The 22,518-nt window shown below is 47.0% G+C and overlaps 1 protein-coding gene across 1 annotated transcript; it reads left to right on the forward strand.

Annotated features, from left to right (window-relative positions):
* The first annotated feature begins 17,521 nt into the window (after positions 1-17,521).
* LOC136552609 (transcription termination factor MTERF9, chloroplastic-like) lies at positions 17,522-22,424 on the forward strand. The gene is made up of 6 exons (XM_066544170.1): positions 17,522-17,904; positions 20,170-20,242; positions 20,313-20,467; positions 20,550-21,239; positions 21,366-21,746; positions 21,824-22,424. Exons 1-5 carry the CDS (start codon positions 17,647-17,649, stop codon positions 21,696-21,698), a joined length of 1,509 nt encoding a protein of 502 aa, XP_066400267.1. The 5' UTR covers positions 17,522-17,646; the 3' UTR covers positions 21,699-21,746; positions 21,824-22,424.
* The last annotated feature ends 94 nt before the right edge of the window (positions 22,425-22,518 follow it).

Genomic DNA, 22,518 nt, shown 5'->3' on the forward strand with positions numbered 1-22,518 from the left:
TTGACTTCGAACACTAACATGCAGCAGGGACCAAAACAAGCCTACGCATGTGACTCATCCGCAACAAGGGTTAACAAACCTTGAGTATAAAAGTACTCAATAAGACTGACCTAACGTAAAAGGGGGGTGTAAGACTTTAGAGATGCAGGTGTTGGGGCAAGGTAAGGATGTAGCAAGATTCAAAAGTTCTTTGCCAAAAGCTTACTAATCTTGATCCTATTTTCAAGTTTTACCTCTAAGTCTTCTTAGTTCATTATCTCAAACTAAGTGTTCATATCCCATGTTCCAATCCTTTTCATTCCATTCCTTTTCTCAAATTTTAGTAATTCACCAGTTCTGTATTGCTTCTGTAATGAAACGAGTCTCCATATCCATGGAGCACCAGCAATTCAAATTGACTCAAGTCCCAGCTAGGGATTCCTTATCACATGACATATGTAGAACTTAATCTTGCATATATCAACCTCGCTACCGGATCTTCCTATACTAAGCCGTCTCCATGCCACCCGAGAGCACAGCACACCTCCAATCCGGCCACATTCTGGCCACGAGGGTACACGCTACTCCTACCATCTCTCCACTCCCAGTGCATGGGCATTCATCTTAGTATCGGATTAGCCGAAGTAGGCTTACCGGAGTATGTGACCAGTACTACAAAGTGTCTCGTTCAGAAGATCCACAATGAGTGGCGTTTAAGTGACATAGTCGACAACATTACCCAATATTCAAGATAAGTCACCCGACTAGTCTCTAGTTCATTCTACCTTCTTTCTTTCTTTGGCTAGGATGCCATCTTCGATTGTATAGAAACTTTTATTTTGAAAGCCTACCATAAAGCATACTAAGCATTCTACGCCTTTGTAAATGAAATCATCTTCAAGGATGGTAAACAATTAACAAGGTAGGCAATGCATCAAGTAGGTAATATTTGAAATAATCAACTTAATGCAATAGGTAACATTGGTGCTAAACTTTTCAATGTAAACAAGGTAATGATTTAATGCATAATCCGGGGCTTGCCTTCGTTGATGATCTCAGGTTCCAGATTAGTACCACAAATATCAAATCCCGAGACAACCGGGGATTCTTCCACAACTTGCTCAACTAGGATCGGTTCACTCTCGGATTCTACATGAAATAATAACATATGCTTCAATATGCTGATAATGTAAACATGATGCTTTCATGGTGCATGAAATATAATAACACCTTGAGTACAACTTTCCTTCACGGTACAGTTGCAAGCCAACAAAACCAACTTGCAATTCTACCATCAAGGACCACACAAGTGACTTGACCAAATTGACCTTGAAACCCTACTGGTCACAAAACATGACCAAAACAAAAATCAAACTCTAACCTAACACTTAGGGTTTGCTTTTATTCATTTTTTAATTAATTTGGAAATAAGCCCAAAATGAACTTGTTCCAAATGACCTCCAAATTTTATGTAAGCTTCCTCATGACAAATTAGTGTACCAAAACAAATTTCATAATTTTTGGAGTTATACAGTGGCCTACAAAAATCATGGAAATTACATTTATCAATTAATTGAGCAATTTTCGTCACATTCAAAAAGTACTGTAAATCAATATTTCATATTTTTCCTAAATAATATTCATCACAGAGAGATCACACAAAAATTTTCATAATTTTTGGAGCTCTAAATAAATCTACACAAAAATAACAAAAACATACACTATTCATCCATTTCTGAAAATAGAAAAATTCCATTTTGAACTACACAGTCGCTGACATACGGGACCCACTTTTCATCCCTAACCTTCGGCTTTGACCACGGTGATGACGGTGCTGACCGACGCTAACTCACCGACGGTGAGTCTAACGGCGAAGGCAAAGGCACCACCGTAATCACTATGACAAGGCGCAATGATTGGTGGCACAACCGAGACCCTACGCGGCCAGAACCGAGCACTACACCGGCCATGGCGGACGCAGTGGCACGGCAGCGCTATGCCGACGAAACAAGGTCGGTAGAGATCAAACAAAAGGCTTAGAAAGGATCAGCAGCTCACCCTGAACGTGTTGAAGCAAAGAACGAGACCGGAGGAGCTACGGTGACGCAGTTCGACGGTGACAGCGATCACGGCGGAGCAGACTTCGCCGATGGTGGTGTTTCGGTGACTGCAGTGGGCAAAACGAGCAAGCAACTAGTCATAGAGCATCACGGGAACAAGGCAGAGCTAACAGCATACCAAGCACGAGCAGAGATAGACCGTGGAGCTCTGGTCACGGTGAGGCGAATGCGATGGTGGTCCGGCCGGCCGTGAGGAAGAAGAACGTGGACAGCGAGTTCTCGGCGAAATCAAGCTATAACAATAGGTCGGTTGGAGGCGCAAGGAGCAGGTAGAACTGGGACACTGCTTTGCCGGGACTGGCTTGCACTAAAGAGGTGAGGGGAGCTCGTCGGAGCTGAGGCGGCGGCGTCGGGAAACAGAGGAGAGAAAGAAAAGCCGACGACGGCGTCGGAGCTTTATAGCGTGGCCAAGAGAGCGAGGGGATGACACATAGTGAGCATCCCGTGCCAGCGCGAAGTCGAGGGCAGCCACGGGCGCATCTGGAAGGCCGGAGAAAGGACGCCGGCGGTGGGGCGGTGGTCGTGCACTGTTCACCAAAATTACAGAATTGCCATCCGTTTTAAAATTTCAAATTACTCCCAAATTTGTATAACAACTCAAAAATCTCCAAAAATAAAAGTTGTTCAAATCAAAAGTTCTACAACTTTGCTTAAATGAACATTCTCAAATTCTGCCTCCATTTTGAAATTTAAATTTGGGGTGCATTTGAGCATTTGAATCATTTTAAAATTACTCCAAATTTTATATGTAAACTTTAAAAACTTTGAATACCAAAGTTGATCCTTATAAAATAAGCTTCAACTTTGTTTTTTTTCACACCCCCAAATTCCAAATGGATTTTAAAATAGACAAAAGGGGGCAAAAAGGACTTTTATAATTTAAATTTGAATTCACATTTGATTTGTTTACCTTTTTACTTAACTATGATTTTTGACCATTCACATGGCCCATTAGGGTTATTTGAGTCAATTGACACATGGTCTCACATGATCACATGAAATTTGACCCTTGTGGTCATGATCTTTATTTAGAGTTTTGGATCACATTACATCACATAAAATAACAACTTATGAAATAAAGCTTATTTAGTGAATGCATTCAAAATTTTCTACTTTATGAATGTTTTGCAATGCATATGATGACATGTCAAGTTTTAGTGCTAGGTCAAAACACCAGAGGTGTTATAGCTGCTCCTGAAGCCTGAGTATCTCTCTGACCCTAGAGCTCATTAGCCTATAATCTCTGCCTCTGAAAGCAAAGTGAATGAATCTATGATGCGGGTCAATCTAAAGTGTAGCATAGAACTCACGGACCCAAGATGGAACATATAAGCTTGTCTATCCAAGTAAATCTATTAGCCCTGATAGGTAAGATAGGTAAGGGCAAATATGCTCTCCCACTACTGCTACAATGGACTCAATATTGCATACCCTCTGAGATCTGAACACTACCCCACTGTTAAGGTATGCATTATAAAAATCTTCTTGCAGTGGTGTGTAGAAGCCCTCTGAAGCTCTATCATCCCTCCTCAGTGGGAACCACTGCTCAAAGTCCACAAATCTGAGCTATTGCACCTGCTTGGCCGTAGTGGCCCTCAAATCTAGATGAGTCACTGGAGGCAGACCCTGTGGTCTAGGCAGCGGATAAGAACCCCTTCGCTGTGTCTCTGACCTCGGTGTGATTGGAGTATGGGTATGACTAGAGCGGTGAAGCTGTGGCTGAGGTGGCTACTCTATCTCCTCGGCCTACTCTCCCTCCTGAGTCTGCTCTACTAACTATGGCTGCTGCTGTGACTCTCCCTGAGGCTGACTCTCATCAATAGCAACATGCCATCCTCCAACCATGAAAGTCCCAGCTAGACCACCATGACGGTGCTCAACCTGCTCAAGTGCAGTCCTCGTAGATGGAGAAAGCTGATCTGCAATAACAACACCACTCCAAGTACCTCCTCTTTCTGTGTGCTCTACGGCCTCTGCAGCTGTGGCTGCTCTTGCTGTATCAGCATCAGGGTATGTGCACTTCCTCATCGCTAGCTTCTTCATCGCCTTGCCTTTTGTATCTGTAGGCTAGCGAGGTGGGGGCCATGGATCCTCATCACCAGGACCTCCTCCAACATTCTTAACACGAGCCATCTGGTTGGGCCTCTCAAGGACCTCAGGGGCTACACACTTGCTTGTCACCATAGACAAGTTCACAAAGTGGATCGAAGCTCAGCCGATCTCCGTGATCAAGTTCGAGCAAGCTGTGCTGTTCTTCCTCGACATCATCCATCGCTTTGGAGTACCGAACTCCATCATCACGGGCAACGACACACAGTTCACCAACAAGAAATTCCTTTGATTCTACGATGAACAACACAACTGGGTCAATTGGGCCACCATCGCGCATCCCTAAATGAATGGGTAGGTCAAGCGCACAAATGGCATGCTCCTATAGGGCCTCAAGCCTAGGATCTTTAACTGGTTGAACAAATTCGGCACATGCTAGGTCGTTGAGCTCCCTGTGGTGCTCTAGAGCCTAAGAACGACTCCCAGTCGAGCCACTGGCTACACGCCTTTCTTCATGGTCTACGGGTCCAAGGCCATCCTCCCAACCGACCTCGACTATGGAGCACCAAGAATTAGAGCATACGACGAGCAAAGAGCCAAGGCATCCCATGAAGACGCCATGGACCAGCTAGACAAAGCCCACGACGTCACCCTCCTCCATTCGGCTAAGTACCAGCAGGCACTGTGATGGTAACAACCGATGTGTGCGGGACTGAGCCTTCAGCGTCGGGGACCTAGTTCTCTGCCTTGTGCAGAGCAACAAGGACCGCCACAAGCTCTCCCTGCCCTAGGAGGGGCCATACATCATCGCAAAAGTACTCCAACCAGGCACCTACAAGTTGAAAACCATTGACGACGAGGTCTTCACCAACGCCTAGAACATTAAGCAGCTACGTTATTTTTACCCTTAAATAAATACATACTTTCTCTTATCAGTTTTGTCATCAAAATCCCTAATCTTTTGTGACATTCGACCCCTGCAAGTACGGGGGTCAGACCTCACTCGGGGGCTGGTATGAGCACATTTACCTTGCAAAAACATTCTCTGTGTTATCTTGCAAACATTCTTTGTGTTTTTCCTCTCTTCTCACTGTAAGTCCTAAGGGCTAGCATTTTGGGGACAAGATCTGAGTATAACTGGTAGGACTATAGGAAACCCACACCCCAGCGGCTACGATCTCTTTGCTCACTAGCATGATCAGAATTGACTCACGCGCACTCCCAGTTTTTTGCGACCATAACTATGGGAAGAGTCAGAAGGCATTAAAACCTCTTTTGCCAAAAAGAGGGAGAAGAGCTGAAAAGCTGTTTGCCATAATGAAATTTGAGAACATGTCCATTTTTGCACAAATTCATCGCTTACAAAGTGATTCCATCATGAAAAGAGACTGATGTATTCATGAATACATAAAACAATTCACACGGGGGCTCCCCCACAAATTAAATGATTACATCTGCTGACCATTTCTACTCTAAGTACTACCACGGTTGCCGCGCCACGCTCTCCATCGGCAACATCCTACCGCTCTGAGGGATCCCTGAGGGTGCCATCGTCTGCAACATCGAGCACTACGTCGATGACCATGGCACCATCGTCGGGGCATCCAGGGACTATGCCATCGTGATCAGCCGCAACCCTAACAACGGCATCTGAACAGGGGGCGCTTCCCGCCGAAGAAAGGCTGTCATGGCTGATGGATGTCTCTAACATCTCATCAAGCTTCATGAATTGGCCGATCTGAGCGGCCGCAAGGGCGAAGCCCCCACCGACATAGTCCTAGGCGGCTTCCCCACCAACAAGATTCGCTTAGAGAAGATCCGCCAGAAGAGCTTCCCGTACGGCTCCATCCCGACGAAGACCTCACAAACGATGGCAAAACTGACGATGCTCAGCACCCTCCAGTGCGAAGGTAGCTGACACCATCTCATCTATGTTGGATGACCTCCAGCTCAAGATCGTGCTCTAGATTCACGAACGGATCTATGAGTTCTCCTCTCCCTCGCATTACCTGCTCTCACTTAGGAACCACCGTGACATGCAAACGCGCTCGATGAAAAGGAAGAAGGAGGGGAAGCGGCAGCTCAGGAATAGGCAGAGGAATGAGATGAGAACTCCTCTCCCCCCCTATTTAAGGACAAGACACAGCTATGGGAGAAAGGCAAAAGGTTGGGATGAAAAACCCTCTCCCTTCCCCTATTCAATGCAGATGAGAATTCGATGCTGATGGGGAACCGAGGGGACACACCTGGACCGACGGGACATGCTTTGATTGATGAGACATTGCCTGGTCAAATAGGACATTGCCTATGCATGGCCCACCACTATCGCACGCTGGGCATGAGAATCAGGGCGCACCCGCATGCAGGCGACTCTCTGCTTCCCTAGGCTGGACCTAGAAGGACCCAATGATGGAACCCCCATCAAGGGGGCCCAATGGGCCTCCTAGGTCGATCGGATGGCCTAGGTAAAATGATGAACAAACGGTCGCCGAAAGATAAGCACCTCTGCTTACTTACTTTGCGTGTTAATTTCATTACCAAGCCTCCAACCCTAGCAACGGCAGGGGCATAGACATCGCTCGGGGGCTGTCGAGAGTGTCTACTTGTTTAGACATCCTCTTCACCCAACCCCTCCTTATGTTGAAAACTAGAGACACGGGGTGCGGGTGTGAAACTTTGAGTAAAACTAGTGGAATCACTAGACCCTACGCCTCGGCGGCTATAGTATTTTTGTTCACCAGCATAATCGAATTCACAGTTCCTCGCACCCCAAGCTTTAGCATCCGCCTTCTCAAGAAGGGTTTGAAGGGGTCCACCTATAGAATCTCCTTCAACAAGAGGCTGTCAGGTCACCTAAAGTCAATCAAACGGCTCAGATCGCCACCGAGAGACGAAAATGAAAAATTGCGATGCTCGTGCAGGTTACACCAACCCCGTCGCGAATGTTAGACTCAAACCCCGCATGAACATGTCTTGTAAGAGCTTCACATCGCTCATGCCACCAAGGTAACATCACCGATCCCCGCTTTCGTTTCAATTAAATCATACATTAATCCCATACATCCAAACGTTGCATATGCAATCGCTGCATCTCAACGCTTCATGTCGCGTTACGAAGCGGCACCCACCTCATTCGATATGAGCGGTAACTAACCGAGGTTCGAAGGCTAGCCTTGCATCAATAGAGCCAAGGGAGAAAAACTGAGATGAGCCCTAGTGGCCTTGCCTGACCCCGCTCAGAAGCGGACAGGGACATCTTGACCTTTCTCGTTCGATTCTAACCTCAAGCCAAACCCATAGAATCTCCATTGAGGAGAGGCCAATGGGCCACCTAAGCCTATCAAATGGCTCGAGCATCTGTCGGGAGGCAGGTTAAGAAGTAGTGGAATGCCACATGAGGGATCTGTCGACCCCATCAGCGAATGATAGACCCAGATTCCACACGAATGTGCCCATCAGTGAGCTCATTGAGCGCGACACTCAAGCTGTTGAGGCAAGTATCATTAGCTTAGCCCCTCTGGTTGCGAAAGCCGAGGATGGGTTGACGCATGAAACATGGCCAACCCTTATTAGACCCCAAGGGGCTCAGGGCTCGAGCCGCTTGATCCAAGATCGGGAGAATGAGGTTTGAAGGCTAGCCCGCAAAGGGTCTAAGGCTGCCTCATGTCAAACAAGAGCCAGGGGAGAAAACATAGATAAGCCTCAATAGCCTTTACCCAACCTGCATAGAAGTGGATAGGGTCATCTCAACCTTCTAGTTCAATCTGGCCTTTACCCGAGCCCATAGAATCCCCATTGAGGGGGGATCTATTGGAAGGCAGGTCAAGGAGCAATGGAATGCCACCCAAGGGATTTGCTGACCCTGTCACAAAGCAACGGGATTGGATTCTGTTCAAACATCCCTATTAGCGAGCTCATCGAGCATGTCACTCAAGCCATCGAGGCAAGTGACATCGCCTCAACCCCTCTAGTTGCAAAAACCACGGATGGGGCAACAGTCACAAAATGAGTTGACCCTTGACCGAATCCCTGCCACGCACAGGGGCTTAGGGAAGGCCGGGCCAGCAATGAGACCAAATGCACGGTCACAAAATGATCGCTAAAATCCTAAGTAAGGGGTACGTGCAAATACAAGAGTAAGTTCGCTACCCTCGCTTCGATCTCCAGTAACATCTGGCCCCAGCGACCGCAAGGGGTTAGATCTCACTCGAGGGCTAATAAAGGTATACCTCGTTGCGTCAGACCTCTTCCTCGTGTTAAGGTTAGCAGCAAGGTTTGTGGAAATAGATAAACGAGCAAGCCTGGTAAGACCGCAAAAAACCCACGCCCCGATGGCTATGGCAACTTTGCTCACCAGCATAATCGAAATTTCCCCCTTATACACCTCGAGCCTGATGGTCTTAATGAACAGAAGGGTCAGATCACATAAAACTTTTCATCTCAAATGCAAAAGGGAAGAAAACAAGTTTAGACAAACAAAAATTATGAAACAAAATTATGAATCGGTTTTCGGACACAAAAGTACCCATACTTGTCCATAGATTACAGATAAATGTTTATCAAACTCAATCAACTAACTACTTCCTCAGGGGGAGAACTATGTCTTTCATCTAGTCGGCCAGGTTCCGTGCAATAGGAGTCATCGCCTTCTCAATCTCATCCAGCTCAGAGTTTTTGTAGCCAGGCGCGAAGCCGAGGCTCATTGCCTCCAAGTTAATTTCCTAATCATAATGAGAGAGGGCAACAACAAAGGCTTGGGTGATCCTAGTGTGAAAGGCGTTCTCCTAAAGCTAGCGCACCCATGCCATGATATCCACGACACGGGCCGCAAGTGAGCCGGTTTCCTCCGGCCACGCCACACCTAGGTCATCGAAAACCACCCCGACGACAATGCACAGGAGATCATACTCATCACTCTCGACCTAAAGAATCCCTCGAACCTCGGCAAGCTCTGTGCCTAGCCCCATAGAGATGCTCTCGGCCTCCAGCCTTTGGGCCACCATGGCTCCAAGATCCACCCAAAGGGAGCTGACCCCCTGACACGCCTCATCACGTTCCTAGATGGCCTGGCCGCGCTCCTCGCGGGACATGCCATGCTCTGAGCGAAGTCTTTCTATAGTCTAGCGTAGCTCATCTTGCTCCCTGCGTAGCCGGGCAATCACCTCGGCATCCAGATTCACCCTTTGCTGCAGGGCCATAGACCTTTCCTCAGCTTCCAGCTTAAGATCTCACTTTGTCTCTAGCTTAGCCAGGAGGTCGATGGCCCACTGGTAGGCCTTGGCATCCTTCTAGAGCAGCTTGTCTCGCTCCTTTTGGACCTTGGCGGTCACCTCCTCGTCCTGCTGCACCCTCACCAATAGATCTTAGAACATCCCATGGACCTCCTCCGCGTCTCGACGTGCCTCAGCTTCCCACTATTGGGTGGCAGCAAGCTGGGCGCTCACATCTCCACATAGCCAGGCCTACTTGGTGAGGTGGTTCGATTCCACCTTCTACTCATGGAGGAACCGGGACTTCTCCCGGCTATGAGCAATGAGGGACTAAAAAGAAGATCAGTGTCAAAAATACAAAAATACACGAAGAAAGAAGAAAGCGAGAGGAAAGATCAAGCGGATACCTAGCCAGTGGGAACGACGACGTCATGCAGGACACCCCTGGCCTAGTTAAGGACATCCATCATAGCCGAGATCCCTTCGTTGAGACTCTCCCGCTCTATGCTCTCGGTAGCATCATCGAGCGAGAAGAGAGTCGACGTTGGATCTTGAGGATCCATCCACTGGAGCGATGGCTCACCCCACATAGGCAAGTGGCTACCCCCCAACATCAGGGCCGAGGGTGACCCCCCGCTGATCCTCTCCACCACCACCATGATGCCCGAGGACCCTCCAGTCGTATCCCCCTCTGTTCGGCCCGCCTTGGGCGCCGTTGCCTGGGCCGCCGGTAGCATGGATTGTGTCGCTCCTTCAGACACCACTGTGGCTACGTCCAAAGGCGCCTGGCTTGTCACGGTCATAGCCACCTTCGCTTGTGACGCTGGGGCCTCGGCTTGCGGCGCCGCGCCCACCATGGAGGGCGCCACAAGCGTGAGCGACGGCTCCATCCGCCCCGACGTAGGTGGTAGAATCACCTTTGCCGCCGTGTGCTCGATGACCCTTGAGGACGCCTCTTCAGCCCTGGCGCCTGCTTGACCCACCGAGGGCACGGGCACCACCACAGGCGGCGTCTGACCGCCCGATGAGGCCACAACATCGGCTCCGCTCCTGCCCGAAACAAGAGTGACATTGGGCGACACGCCTGTCCCGCCTAAAGAGCAACGCTCTTCTTGGGCACCAGCACTAAAGAGTGGCCCTGTCTCAAGATTTTGCAAGAGTTAAAAGGCATAGGTCACACTAAAAAATAGATAAACAGTTAAAACAGGAAAAACAGAGGAATAGGTGAATTACGCTGGCGCTGTTGGGTGGTAGGAACATTTTGGGGACGAACCCCTGATTCCTGCTCCAATTCGTCTGGGTAGGACCATTTCGAACCTACCTCCTGCTCTCGGACAGAGGGGCTCGTCTCCCTTACCTCTGAGGGCGCAGCAGCAGAGCCACCCCTCTCTATCGGCACCTTCAACGCGGCGGCAGATCCGCTCGCCCCTATTAGCTCATGGGGCATGGTAGTGGAGCCACCCCCTCCATCGGCACCCTAGGTGTGGCGGTAGATCTGCTCGCTCCCATCGGTCTTGAGGATGGGCTAATGGTTTGGCCCATCTCTATTGGCCCAACAAACTCACTTCCCCCCGCATGGAACGGGAAGGGTCCCTGCATGGACAAGTGGGTACCTATCAGCGTATCCTCACCCTCTAGGACATCCCACTCCACATCAGCAACTACCTCATCGTCATCATCTTCATCGTCTTCGCTGTCTGTCTCCTTTCCTTGCTCCCGTGCCTGCTGTTTCTGCTATTTCTTCTTTCGCTCGGACTCCTTCATCTTCCTCTGCCACTCAGCTATGGCGTGGTTGGCCACCGCCATGAACTTGTCCTTCGACAGCGGAGTCAAGCAATCCATAAAGACAAGTTTCTTTGGTAGGTCCTACTATCCCAATGTCAGCACCAAGGGGTCAGGAATTCAAGTAAAAAGGAGGCACAGAAAAGAGAACTTACGAAGTCGATGAAGCCCGGTTCCGGCCGCATTGGGGGATGCCCCAGCACCAGATACACAAAATCAAGGATGATGCCGGTGTTGTCCTTCGAAGGCTCCATCGCCTCCTTGATGCGCTGTGCCACTTTGGAGGGGGGAGCGCTTCGTCGACGAGCATCGTCCCTTCAAGCGATGCTTCAGGCACCATCTGGTGTAGGGGAAGCATGCGCGCCATCAGCGATGCCACCCTCCTCATGCAGTAGGTGCTAATGATCCCTGACCCCTTCACGCCCCTCTCCTTTAGAATTTGGAGGGTGGCGAGATGGTCCTTGATCTTCTTCTTATCTTTGTCCGGGACACCCCACTTCTATGACTCTGGGACCTCTTCGATGATGCGCCCGGAGAACACTGGCAAGGGGGCAGCAACATTGTCCTTGACGTAAAACCAATGTGAATGCCACCCCTTGTTGTAGGTCAATAGACGCATCGATGGGTATTCGTTCACCCAGTTGTTATGGAGATGAATGCCGGTACATCCCACTGGCACGCTCAGCTCTTGCTTCCTGGCCTGCTTCTTCAGAAGGTTGACGGCGAAGAGATACCGCCACAGGTCAAAGTGGGGATCAATCCCTAGGAACCCCTCACATAGGGCCACGAACGCCACAATGTGCTGGACCCCATTAGGAGTAAGGTGCTACAATTCCACCTTGTAGTAATCCAGCAGCCCCCGAAGGAACTTATGGGTGGGGGTGGCGAATCCCCGCTCATGAAAGCGAGCGAAGGACACCACGTAGCCTTTGGGCGGTGATGGCTCATCCTCATTACCGGGCAGCCGCCACTCCTCGACGGCGGTCAGTAGGCAAAGGAGGCCACGACGAATGAGGCCCTCCAGGCACTGAGGGGTGATGTCAGATCTACACCATGGCTCCATTGAACAATTGGGAGGGGGTGAACGCGAGCTTGATGGTGGCTGTGATGTGGGTACGGGAGGCTTAGGTGATTGGCGGCGGAAGTCATAGATGCAAAGGTGAGATGGCAAAGTACGGAACCCTGGGGACGAACCTCTTGGTTTTATAGGGGTGACGGATGCAAGAAGAGCAACTACCACCTAGATCTCTGAGCCTGCCACAATATGCCACCACATCATGTCGTGGGATATGCGCCCGTGATCCCTATCCTTTCCCACCAAAATCACATCGAATGTTTCACCTTCCCTAGCAGACAAGGACTCTTTTCCCATAGAGGAGATACATGTCAAAAAGCATTTCTTCAGCCCGCTTAGGCCCAGGAGTTCGAGGGCTGGCCCAACAGTTTCAACGGCCATCCCAACGAGGGATGGGCCCACGAGCGGCCAGAACTTAGGCACACGAGCCTCAAGGGAGCCTCGATCCGCAATCGAGTCCCAACCGGGCTGACTCTGGATGAATCCCCGTAAATGGGATACTAGGGTTTCCTTTAAGCTATCCAGTTGTCAAAGCACCAAATCTCATAGTCATACCCGTGAAGAGTCCAAAATACCCCCCAGGCGATTCTATCCGAATCACCCAAGGGCTCGGGGGCTACACCCTATGGGTGCGCTCGCACGTACCCTCTAGCGAAAAGAAAATACCCCCGAGTGATTCTATCTGAATCACCCGGGGGCTCGGGGGTTACACCCTATGGGTGCGCTCACACGCACCCTCTGGCGAATCGAAATACCCCCTGAGTGATTCTATCTGAATCACCTGGGGGCTCAGGGGCTACTGTCAGGGACCTAATATTGGGGTACCCAATGAGGCAGAGCAAATAACCATCGAACGTTAATGCTTCCGGTTAGACAAGAACGCTACTACACTTCTTGCCCGAATGACGGAAGATTGGTTCCGCCTCGCCCGACCCCCAAGGGCTAGACTCCGCCTCGCCCGATGGCTGAGGGCTAGCTCCGCCTTGTCCGATGGCTAAGGGTTGGCTTTGCTTCGCCCAATAGCTAAGGGCAGGCTCCGCCTCGCCTGATGTCTGAGCCCTAGGGCAGGCTCTGCCCCGCCCAATGTCTACACCCTGCACTCTCATAATGACGAGCACAGGGTAAGACAGGACACTCATGTCAACCATAGTACCGAGGACCATGCCCTGCGCACCTGCGAGAAGGTACCGTCAGGATATGATGGGACGGGTGCTTTAAGCCCTCCTAGGCATGGCAGAGCCTGAATAGTATTGTAGGTGCCGACTTTTGTCCTATAGTGTTGTAGGCGCCGCCATCAGCCCTCGGGCGTGGATACTAACACAGGCATACAGCAACCACTACAGTCAGAAGAGAGCTCACATCATCTACAGTGATGAACGTATGGTCACTTCCCCGTCTACTCCCCGTAGGGTCACAACTCCGCTCCCTGGCACGCCGCACCGTCCGCCAGTGTGGGATGGGATGTACCCACTTGCTGAATGAGGCCAGGGCATGGCCCTATAAGGATCAATGAACATGCCATCCCCGACACAGTCTGCCATGACAGCAGAGCAGACACAGGGGGAAAGGAAGACCTGGCTCCTTCGAAGGACCTCCTCCACCCTCTGGTTTTTTTCCTTTTTCTCCCATCTATAATCCTGCTCCCCCTTGGTCTATAAAAGGGAGGACAGGGCACCCCACTAAGGGGAAACAAAAAATTCAATACACAACACACAACCAAGTAGCAACCGAGCTCTTAGCATCCTTTCGACCTTTTCATCAGAGACTTGGGACATGCCCCTCTCTCGACCGTTTGTACCCCTACTACGAATCTTTTTCAGTACTAATAACACGAGCAACAGCAAACTAGACATAGGAACATTCTGCCCAAACCAATATAAACCTTGTATCCTTTAGTATACCATACGAGCCTAACATGCAACAAATATAAATTTACTAGTTGGTGTTTGTTCGAAACACCGACACCGGTGAGCTCCTCACCGGAACCCTAGCCGCCATTGTCTTCTTCTTCGTCTCCGGTGGGCGTGGTTAGGCGTGGGCGTCACGCGCTCGGCTCCGAGTGCGACTCATCGCATAGGAAACTTTGCGTTTTGAAATCCTTTTGAGAGAGAGAGACCGAAAGGAATGTATTTTGTTTGGTCTATTTTATATGTGGGTGTTTGGTTGTTACTTTGCCACACTTTTCATTAGACAAGTTTGACAAAGTTGACAGGTATGTTTAGTTAGCAACTATATTTAGAGAATATTTTTTAGGTTCTATATGCATGGTATGAAGTGTGGCTCTACATTTTCTAGCCACACTTGCCTAAATTTGTTGTTGCAAATTAGAAGTAGTTATTTATTTATATCAACATGTGCGATTGCTTGTAGTACCTTAGTCTTTTTCTTCCATTTCTGTTGGTCAACTTCTTCCTCTGCCAATCATGTCATTTCTCTTACTCCCCCTAGAAAAGAATGTAATTCTAGGACATCTAGATTGTCCAAAAAATATATATAACTCTAGCCTTATGGTTTTTTTAACGAATAGGCACTAGCTGTGTCAATTTCTATTAATAGAGAAGGTTACAAAGTTCCATGGAGAGAGCAAAAAAAATATAGAAAGAATAAAAACCGTTATAGAGATGCTAAGTGTTTGCCTATAGATATATGATGAAACAAAACATAAAATTTATAGATACAATCATTTACTTTCGTCCCATTGACATATGTAGAGATAAAAAAGAGTAGAGACATGTGTATTCTTTTGTTGTGTGTCTATTTTTTTCGATATGCGAGGATTGCATTTTTTTTTCAGGACAGACATAGTACTTGCACTCACCTCCCTCGCTGTCATTCACCCGAGAGATCCTAGCCTGGCTATATATATCCCATCCACAGTAGCCTCCTTGCTACCCCTGCCACTATGGGCTTGTTTGAATCCTCTCCTCTAAACTTTAGAGCTCTAAAAACTTTATAGCACTTTAACTCAGTCTTGAAATCTATAGCTCTAATATGAGGCAAATTAAAATTTAGAGCTAACTTTAAACTACCCTCTAAAGTTTAGAGGAGTAGATCCAAAATGACCTAACTTGATAGTCGTCACTATTCCTGCTCTAATGACTCAGCAATTGGTTGTACCGTTACTGATGACATACTACGGTTCTCTCGATTTGGCACGTTAGCTTTTCTATTTTATTATATTTCAGATAAGTTTGTTTTTATATGCATACATAGCCATGGTTGAGTGTATCATGATAAAGTAGTACAAATGTAAAGGAGTTTTCTTCTCAACATAAGTGATAAAATGTTTCTCCATAAATGGTTCATGGTTGATGCTTTCGGTTAGCGTACCATGACAAAATACGGTACAAATGCATGTAAAGGAAATGGTTAGTTTTTTTAAAAAAAGGAAGTGTCAAACGGTTCTCTTTTTCGAAAGATCTTGTCGAATGGTTCTCGACAAGGTTAAACCTAAGGGGTATGTTTGAGGCACTTTCAGGGTCGAGAATTTTTTAAACTGCTCATATATATAGTTCTAAATGTTTTTGGAGCTAGAGCTATGAGCATTGAAGGTATATATTATTTAGCTAAGCAATTTTGTTTGAATGAAACAAATATGTTCAAAGTGCAAATTTTATTTTATTTCAAACTCTAAATCTTCTACAGATCTTGTAGATAGATCTATGCTAAATAGGTCCGTACGTGATGCATTTAGATAGCCTGTAGGAAGCATAGATTAATGCCATGGTCCTCTTCCATAGCCCGCCGGTAGTAGCGGCGCATCTAGCTTTAGTTGTAGCTACAATCCTAAATGGTGGCTTAATAAACCCTAATAATCTATATCTATATTTGTAGCTACAATCCTAAATGGTGGCTTAATAAACCCTAATAATCTATATCTATATATCTCTTATAAAGCTCATTCTCACTAAAAGTTCTATATTCACATGCAAGCCATCCATATCATCTTATACTGGAAGTTGTCTTTTTCAATACGTCTTAGAATAGGACTTGATACCATGGCTAGACGTGTGTTATTCTAACTTGTATAAGTATGAATGGTGAGTCTAGATCACGTATAGGACAATGAGAATATTGTGAGAAGAAAAAACACGAACAGAAGAATTATTTCTATCTTTAATGTTGTTAATGGACTTTAATGTTCTGCAAGAAATTTGGCATATGATAGTTCCCTTAAAAATCAAGATTTTTCTATGGCATTTAAACATGTTGTGTTACTTACAAAGGATAATATTAGCTAAAAGAAATTGGAAGAGAGTAAGATTCATTGCTTATGTAGTAAGTCTGAAACGATTTAACATTTTTGAGTGTCATCATGATCGATTCTATGGCAAGCGGGTTATTTGGTGTTTGGCTTCAAACAACCAACAAGCAATTTACATTTGTTCCATAGTTGGTTTAAAATGGGAGGCAACAAACAGAATTACCTATTATTGACTGGGGTTGCTTCTCTTTGCTGGACAATTTGGTTCACAAGGAACGATTTTGTCTTTGACATGGTCACTCAGAAACATTTTTTGTAGGTTCTCTTCAGGAGAACGCGCCGACTTCGATTTTGGGCTCGCTCACAGCGCACGGATGATTGTAGATATAAGATTTGCGAGGCATGCAAATTACTTGAAATGAGTGTCATGTAGTTTTTTGTGTCTAATGCATGTTATTTTGTGTACCCTCTCAGTCTCTAGTTCAGAACCTTGTAAAAAGTTTTAACGTTGGGTGTGCTTTCTTGTTTTCCTACGTGGACCGATGTTTCTTTCCGAAGAAGCCTGAAGCCAAAACTATAGTCTATTATATAAAAAAAAACTTTAATGTTATTATAGATATAGATTTGGTTTTTGTGTTTGTATAAGAAAAGGAAGATTATTTGTTTCATAATCCAAACATGCAACAAATCATATAGGGCAACTTTAAACCACTTTAGCTCTGGAGACTCCAAAAAAGGGTCAAATGTTATGTCTAAAAATTAGACAACTCCACAAAAATCCATTAGTTTATTAAATCACATAAGTTTTTTTTAGATTATTCAATTACATAATAAGTGAGGCTAAAGTGATCTAAAATTTAGTCTTTTAATTTCATCCAAATTAAACTTTAGACCGTGGCATAAAAGAGGCCGTAGCATGCGACTTGAGTCCGCCGCCCAAATTGCAGCCCATCACCGCAACTCGCAGCCCAATCTTGTTTCGGCCCAGTAGCGTTAAACCCTCCTGAAGCGCTCCACGTCACCGCAACTCGCAGTCCTGACATCCCCTCCCCCTGTGCGATTCCGCTGCCCGCAGCGCTCCACGTCAGTGTCAGTCCGCCCGCAAGATTCTTCCTTCGTCCCCATCCAAACGGACCCCCCCTCACCGATCCCTCACCCCCACCGCCGCAGATAATCCAAAAATAAAAAATCCAAGGCCGCGCCGTACAATCCCCCCTCGCTCGGTCCATGGCGCTGCCGCGGCCGCTCGCCGCCGCCAGGCCCTCCATCCTCCTCCGTTCCCCTGCCCATGGCGCCTCCGCTTCCGCGACCGCCCTTCACGCCCGCGCCGGTGGCGTCGCGTTCTCGCTCCAGACGAACGTGCGCCTCCTCAAGCCCAACCGCCGCGTCCGCCGCTCCCGGGACCCCTACTACGACCTCGACGAGGACGATGAGGAGGAGGCGGAGTTCGATGAAGACGATGACGACGAGGGCTACGAGAGCGATGTAAGTTAACCCCATTGCCAATTTGCTAGTAGTCATTCCTCACTTATCGTCCACATAGGTTTGCTTGATAGAACACTTGATCCCTGCCAGCATTGGATCATATCATCTTAGAAATGCCATATTCATAATATCAATTGAACAAGACTTTTGCTATTTTGCTGTTCACATGTGCAATACACAGTTCTCATGGTGAGCTGAACGAGTTAAACGGGTGTCCTTGTATAGTCACACGCCATGAACCATGAGGAACAAATACCTAAACTCTAGCGACTTGTAAGGTTTAAGCTGCCATTTTGCCACTTATGCGGTTTGGCTTGTAGGATTGGAAATACTGACTTCGTAGTGTTTGGCTGTTTGCGTTCTCCTGCACTTTCCTTCCAACATGTTTCTCTGGTGTGCAATTGTTTGTCTTCATTACTGGTGCCCTCTCTGTTCCCCCAAGCTGCACCATATTGTGAATAATAGGTAGTGTGGCGTGATTGTTGTCTGATCATTAGCATCTGGTCGGTGTTCCTCAAAATCAGCATCAACAGATTAAGGCTTCAAGGTATGAAGTTGCATAAATGGCAGATTGCCCCCCTATCCCAATGACCCATATTGCAAATACTATATTCTTCAGAAGACATTTGAATATGGAGCATAGTTATTGTGGCGTCGCCATATCGCCGTGGCGGTTTTGTGGCTCTCGCCACGGCGACGACACGGCTACGGCGTGTATGGTGTCCGCCATAGCGCCGTGGCGTCCCCGTGGCGCCGATATGGCGTCCTGTGGTGCCGTAGTGCGCTGTGGCGGGCGCCATACACGCCGAGTCTAGGGTACAGCCGGGCCCGGGTGCAAATAGAGGACCCCCCCCCCTGCGCGCCTGGAAACGCCCCGCATCTCCTCGCCCGCCCTCCGCCGGCCCGAGCCGCCGCCTAGAGTCGGCCTCGCCCGCCCTCCGTCGGCCGCCGTCCGTCGGCCTCCCCCGCCCTCCGGATCCGCCGGCCTCTGTTCCTCTGTTCCCCCGCCTGGAGCCGCCTCCGATCCGAGCCCGAGCCGCCGCCACCTGTTCCTTTGTTCCTCTGTTCTCTCTGTGCCTCTGTGATCTGAGCCCGAGTGAAGACGTGAAGTGGTGAGTTGAAGTGCCTCACTGCCTCTGCTCTTCGGTTCTCTCTGTGCCTCTGTTCTTCAATCTTCAACACCTCAACGCCCTTCTTTTTTTTGGACAGAAGTACAGAACATGGCTACTCAAGGGACTGGAAGCGCGGAGGCCTCGGACGTCGCATCAAATATTGATCCAAAGATTGATCCAAAGCGGAAGCCGGCAAAGTCAAATGATCCTGGGTGGAAATATGGATTTTGGCCAACCATTGACAATAGAGATGTTGTGCAGTGTTGCTTATGTGATAGAAGAATAACTGGAGGAATTAGAAGGCTCAAGAAGCATCTTGTGGGTGGTTATGGAGATGTTCAGAAATGTGTCAAAACCACAACAACTATTGCACGAGAGATGCAAGATGCATTGGACGACTTTTGAGAGATGAGAGATTTGGAAGTTTGAGAGATGAGAGAGTTCTATGTCTTTTGTGCTACATTTACATTGCTATTTTGATTTGCTAATATTGTAGACTATACCTTTTAAGCTACATTTGCATTACCATTTGTCAATATAATTTCCTAATATCCTAGACTATAATGTATGTATTCGCCACGCCGATGTGTGTATGGCGTCGCCACGCTGCGCGCCATAGACGCTGTAAAGGTGTGAAGGTGGTGGGTCGCCGCGCCTCGCCACGCCGCCGTAAAAACTATGATATGGAGCGAGCGTATCTGTTACTTCTGTTAGAAACAGATCTTCCTGCACTGCTGCAGTGTGAAGGAACACCATAATGGCTCAAAGGATTAGCTAAAATTTTAACTGAATGGCTGTAGCTGATCAACAACACATTTTTACTGAATCAGTCCATCAAAGTCCATATGTATATCATCACCAAAAAAAGATTATATGCACATATTATGTATGTAGTACTTCTCCGCTGTGTTCCAGTACCACTGAATGATTGACTGCGAACCTGAAATGCATATGTTTCACTGAGCACCCCATAAAATTAGATCTTTGAATTCTGAGTTCAAATTACATGACAGGCAAATGTTGAACATGGAAAAACATTGTGTTTTTATATCCTTTTGTTTATTTGTCCATGGAACGCGACATTGGAATCTTATCATTTAGTTCTTTTCATCTATATCTCCTATCCTAACTTTATGCTTGGTTTCCTTTTCAGGATGACATGTCGGGTCTGGAATATCCTGGTGTACTTTATTCAAACAGCCCTCGTGCTTCAAGCAAGAGACCAGGTATCTTAAGAGCTATGCTAAATCTATTTAGAAACAGCGGTTACTTCGTACTTAAACTCTAATTCTCCAGGACTGCAAACTCCACTGGTGAAAGAAAACTGGGAAGGAAGACAACCCAAAACCCGTGATAAATACGGCAGTCCAGGAAAAAGTAAGTCCCTGCATCCTAGGAGTAAAGTGGGACGGTCATCAGCAGATCTTACGAACATGGACAGTGAAGTTGAGGTAAATTACTCAGCATGTAAATGTAACCTGCCCATATTATTGATTTTTAGGTGCACTAAGTTACGGTTGTTTGTCATTGCAGTTGAAAAATGCAAGTATCTCTCGAAGTCTGTTCCAGAAACTACAAGAAGAATATGACTTCGATGACAAATGGTTACCGCTGATTGATTACTTGTGCACATTTGGACTAAAGGAATCTCATTTTACTTACATCTATGAGAGACACATGGCCTGCTTTCAAATCAGTCAGGCTTCAGCAGAAGAAAGGTTGGATTACCTGCTAAATGCTGGGGTTAAAAGCAAGGATATGAAGAGGATATTGGTCAGGCAGCCACAGATTCTTGAATACGCCCTCGGCAATCTGAAATCTCATGTTGATTTTCTTGTGAGCATTGGAGTTCCAAATACACGAATAGGACAAATTATTTCTGCTGCCCCTTCGATGTTTTCTTACAGTGTGGAGCAGTCTCTGAAGCCAACTGTAAGGTATCTGATTGAGGAAGTAGGTATTGAGGAGAGTGATGTCGGGAAAGTAGTGCAGCTAAGCCCACAGATTCTGGTGCAGAAAATTGATAGTGCATGGAAATCTCGATCGCTTTTCCTGTCAAAAGAACTGGGTGCTCCCAAAGATAGCATTGTTAAGATGGTCACAAAACACCCTCAGCTGCTTCACTACAGCATTGAGGATGGAATCTTACCTCGAATAAATTTCCTAAGAAGCATTGGTATGAGAAACACTGACATTCTCAAAGTATTGACAAGTCTTACTCAGGTATTATTACTTCACTCATGTCAGCACTCCCCATTCTTTCTGTTCTTGCTTTCCGTGTACAATTATGTTCATTGTACAATGTACATGTGTCTCATGGTATATGTACCATTGCACATTCCATGTCAGGTGTTATCTTTGTCATTGGAGGACAATCTCAAGCCAAAGTATCTTTACTTGGTCAATGACCTCAAGAATGAGGTTCAATCCTTAACGAAATATCCTATGTACCTGAGCTTGTCTCTTGATCAGAGAATCCGTCCCCGCCACCGTTTTCTGGTTTCATTGAAGAAAGCTCCAAAGGGTCCATTTCCTCTGAGCTTCTTTGTGCCCACAGATGAGCGTTTTTGCCAGAGGTGGGCTGGGACTAGTTTGGAGACATACCATACTTTCAGACAGAGGTTGCTGCTAACAGGTTTTGCAGAGAAGTCTGGAAGGAAAACACTAGTCTCAAGACGCTAGATGCCTATGGGGTGGGAATGGGTTTCTTTTGAGCCCATGCTCCTAACAGTAAGATGATCTCTTCCTGATTTTTAGGGTTTATTTGATAACAGTTTACATAGTACTGATTAGTTCACTGTTCTCAGGAAATGGGCTTGATTGCTGACTTGGTACCTGATGCTCACTGGGTTTATACTACATCACTAACTATAGCTTATAATTATTGTTCATATCACCTCTCTAAAGGTGAAAAGTCTTCATCGAATTCCCTCAATCAGTTGCAAATGGATGACAATCTAAGAGAAATGCATTGTGCCAGTTGCCAGAATGGTTGGAGGAACACTTGGTCATCCAGTTCTAGGAGTACCACGCCTTGATTGCTAGTTACTATTAACTACAACTACTGAACAAAATGCTACGTTAGAAAAATGTAGCCTAACTGTGCAAGACAGGAAGAGTGCCATTACAGGCAGCCTTCTGTGATGCCGGTTGGCCTTGAGGTTTCCTTTTTGTAAGGCTTGTTATCACGAATCATAGGCGGCTTGTACATCCTACCATTTCATGGTGGTTGTGTTAGAACTCTTTGTGACGTACTGTCTGTAAGTTTATTTTCTTTTGTGGCCTAATCATACGCAAGTGTAGCTGGGGTCTATCTATTAAAGTTAGTCCTTGATCATCTGGTGAGAGGCTTGTACCAGGTGCTATTGTCGACTTCACCACAGTACCTGCGTAATGGCTGAATGGCGCTCTAGGCGTATTAGTTTTGACTTCAATTCTTGTCTAAATTAAACTCTACCCTGCTTCCTTTCCTAAGAAAACAGGCATTGTTGTTCATCAAGAG

Source organism: Miscanthus floridulus, chromosome 4 (genome assembly GCF_019320115.1).
Source record: "Miscanthus floridulus cultivar M001 chromosome 4, ASM1932011v1, whole genome shotgun sequence".
In the NCBI taxonomy this organism is placed as follows: domain Eukaryota; kingdom Viridiplantae; phylum Streptophyta; class Magnoliopsida; order Poales; family Poaceae; genus Miscanthus; species Miscanthus floridulus.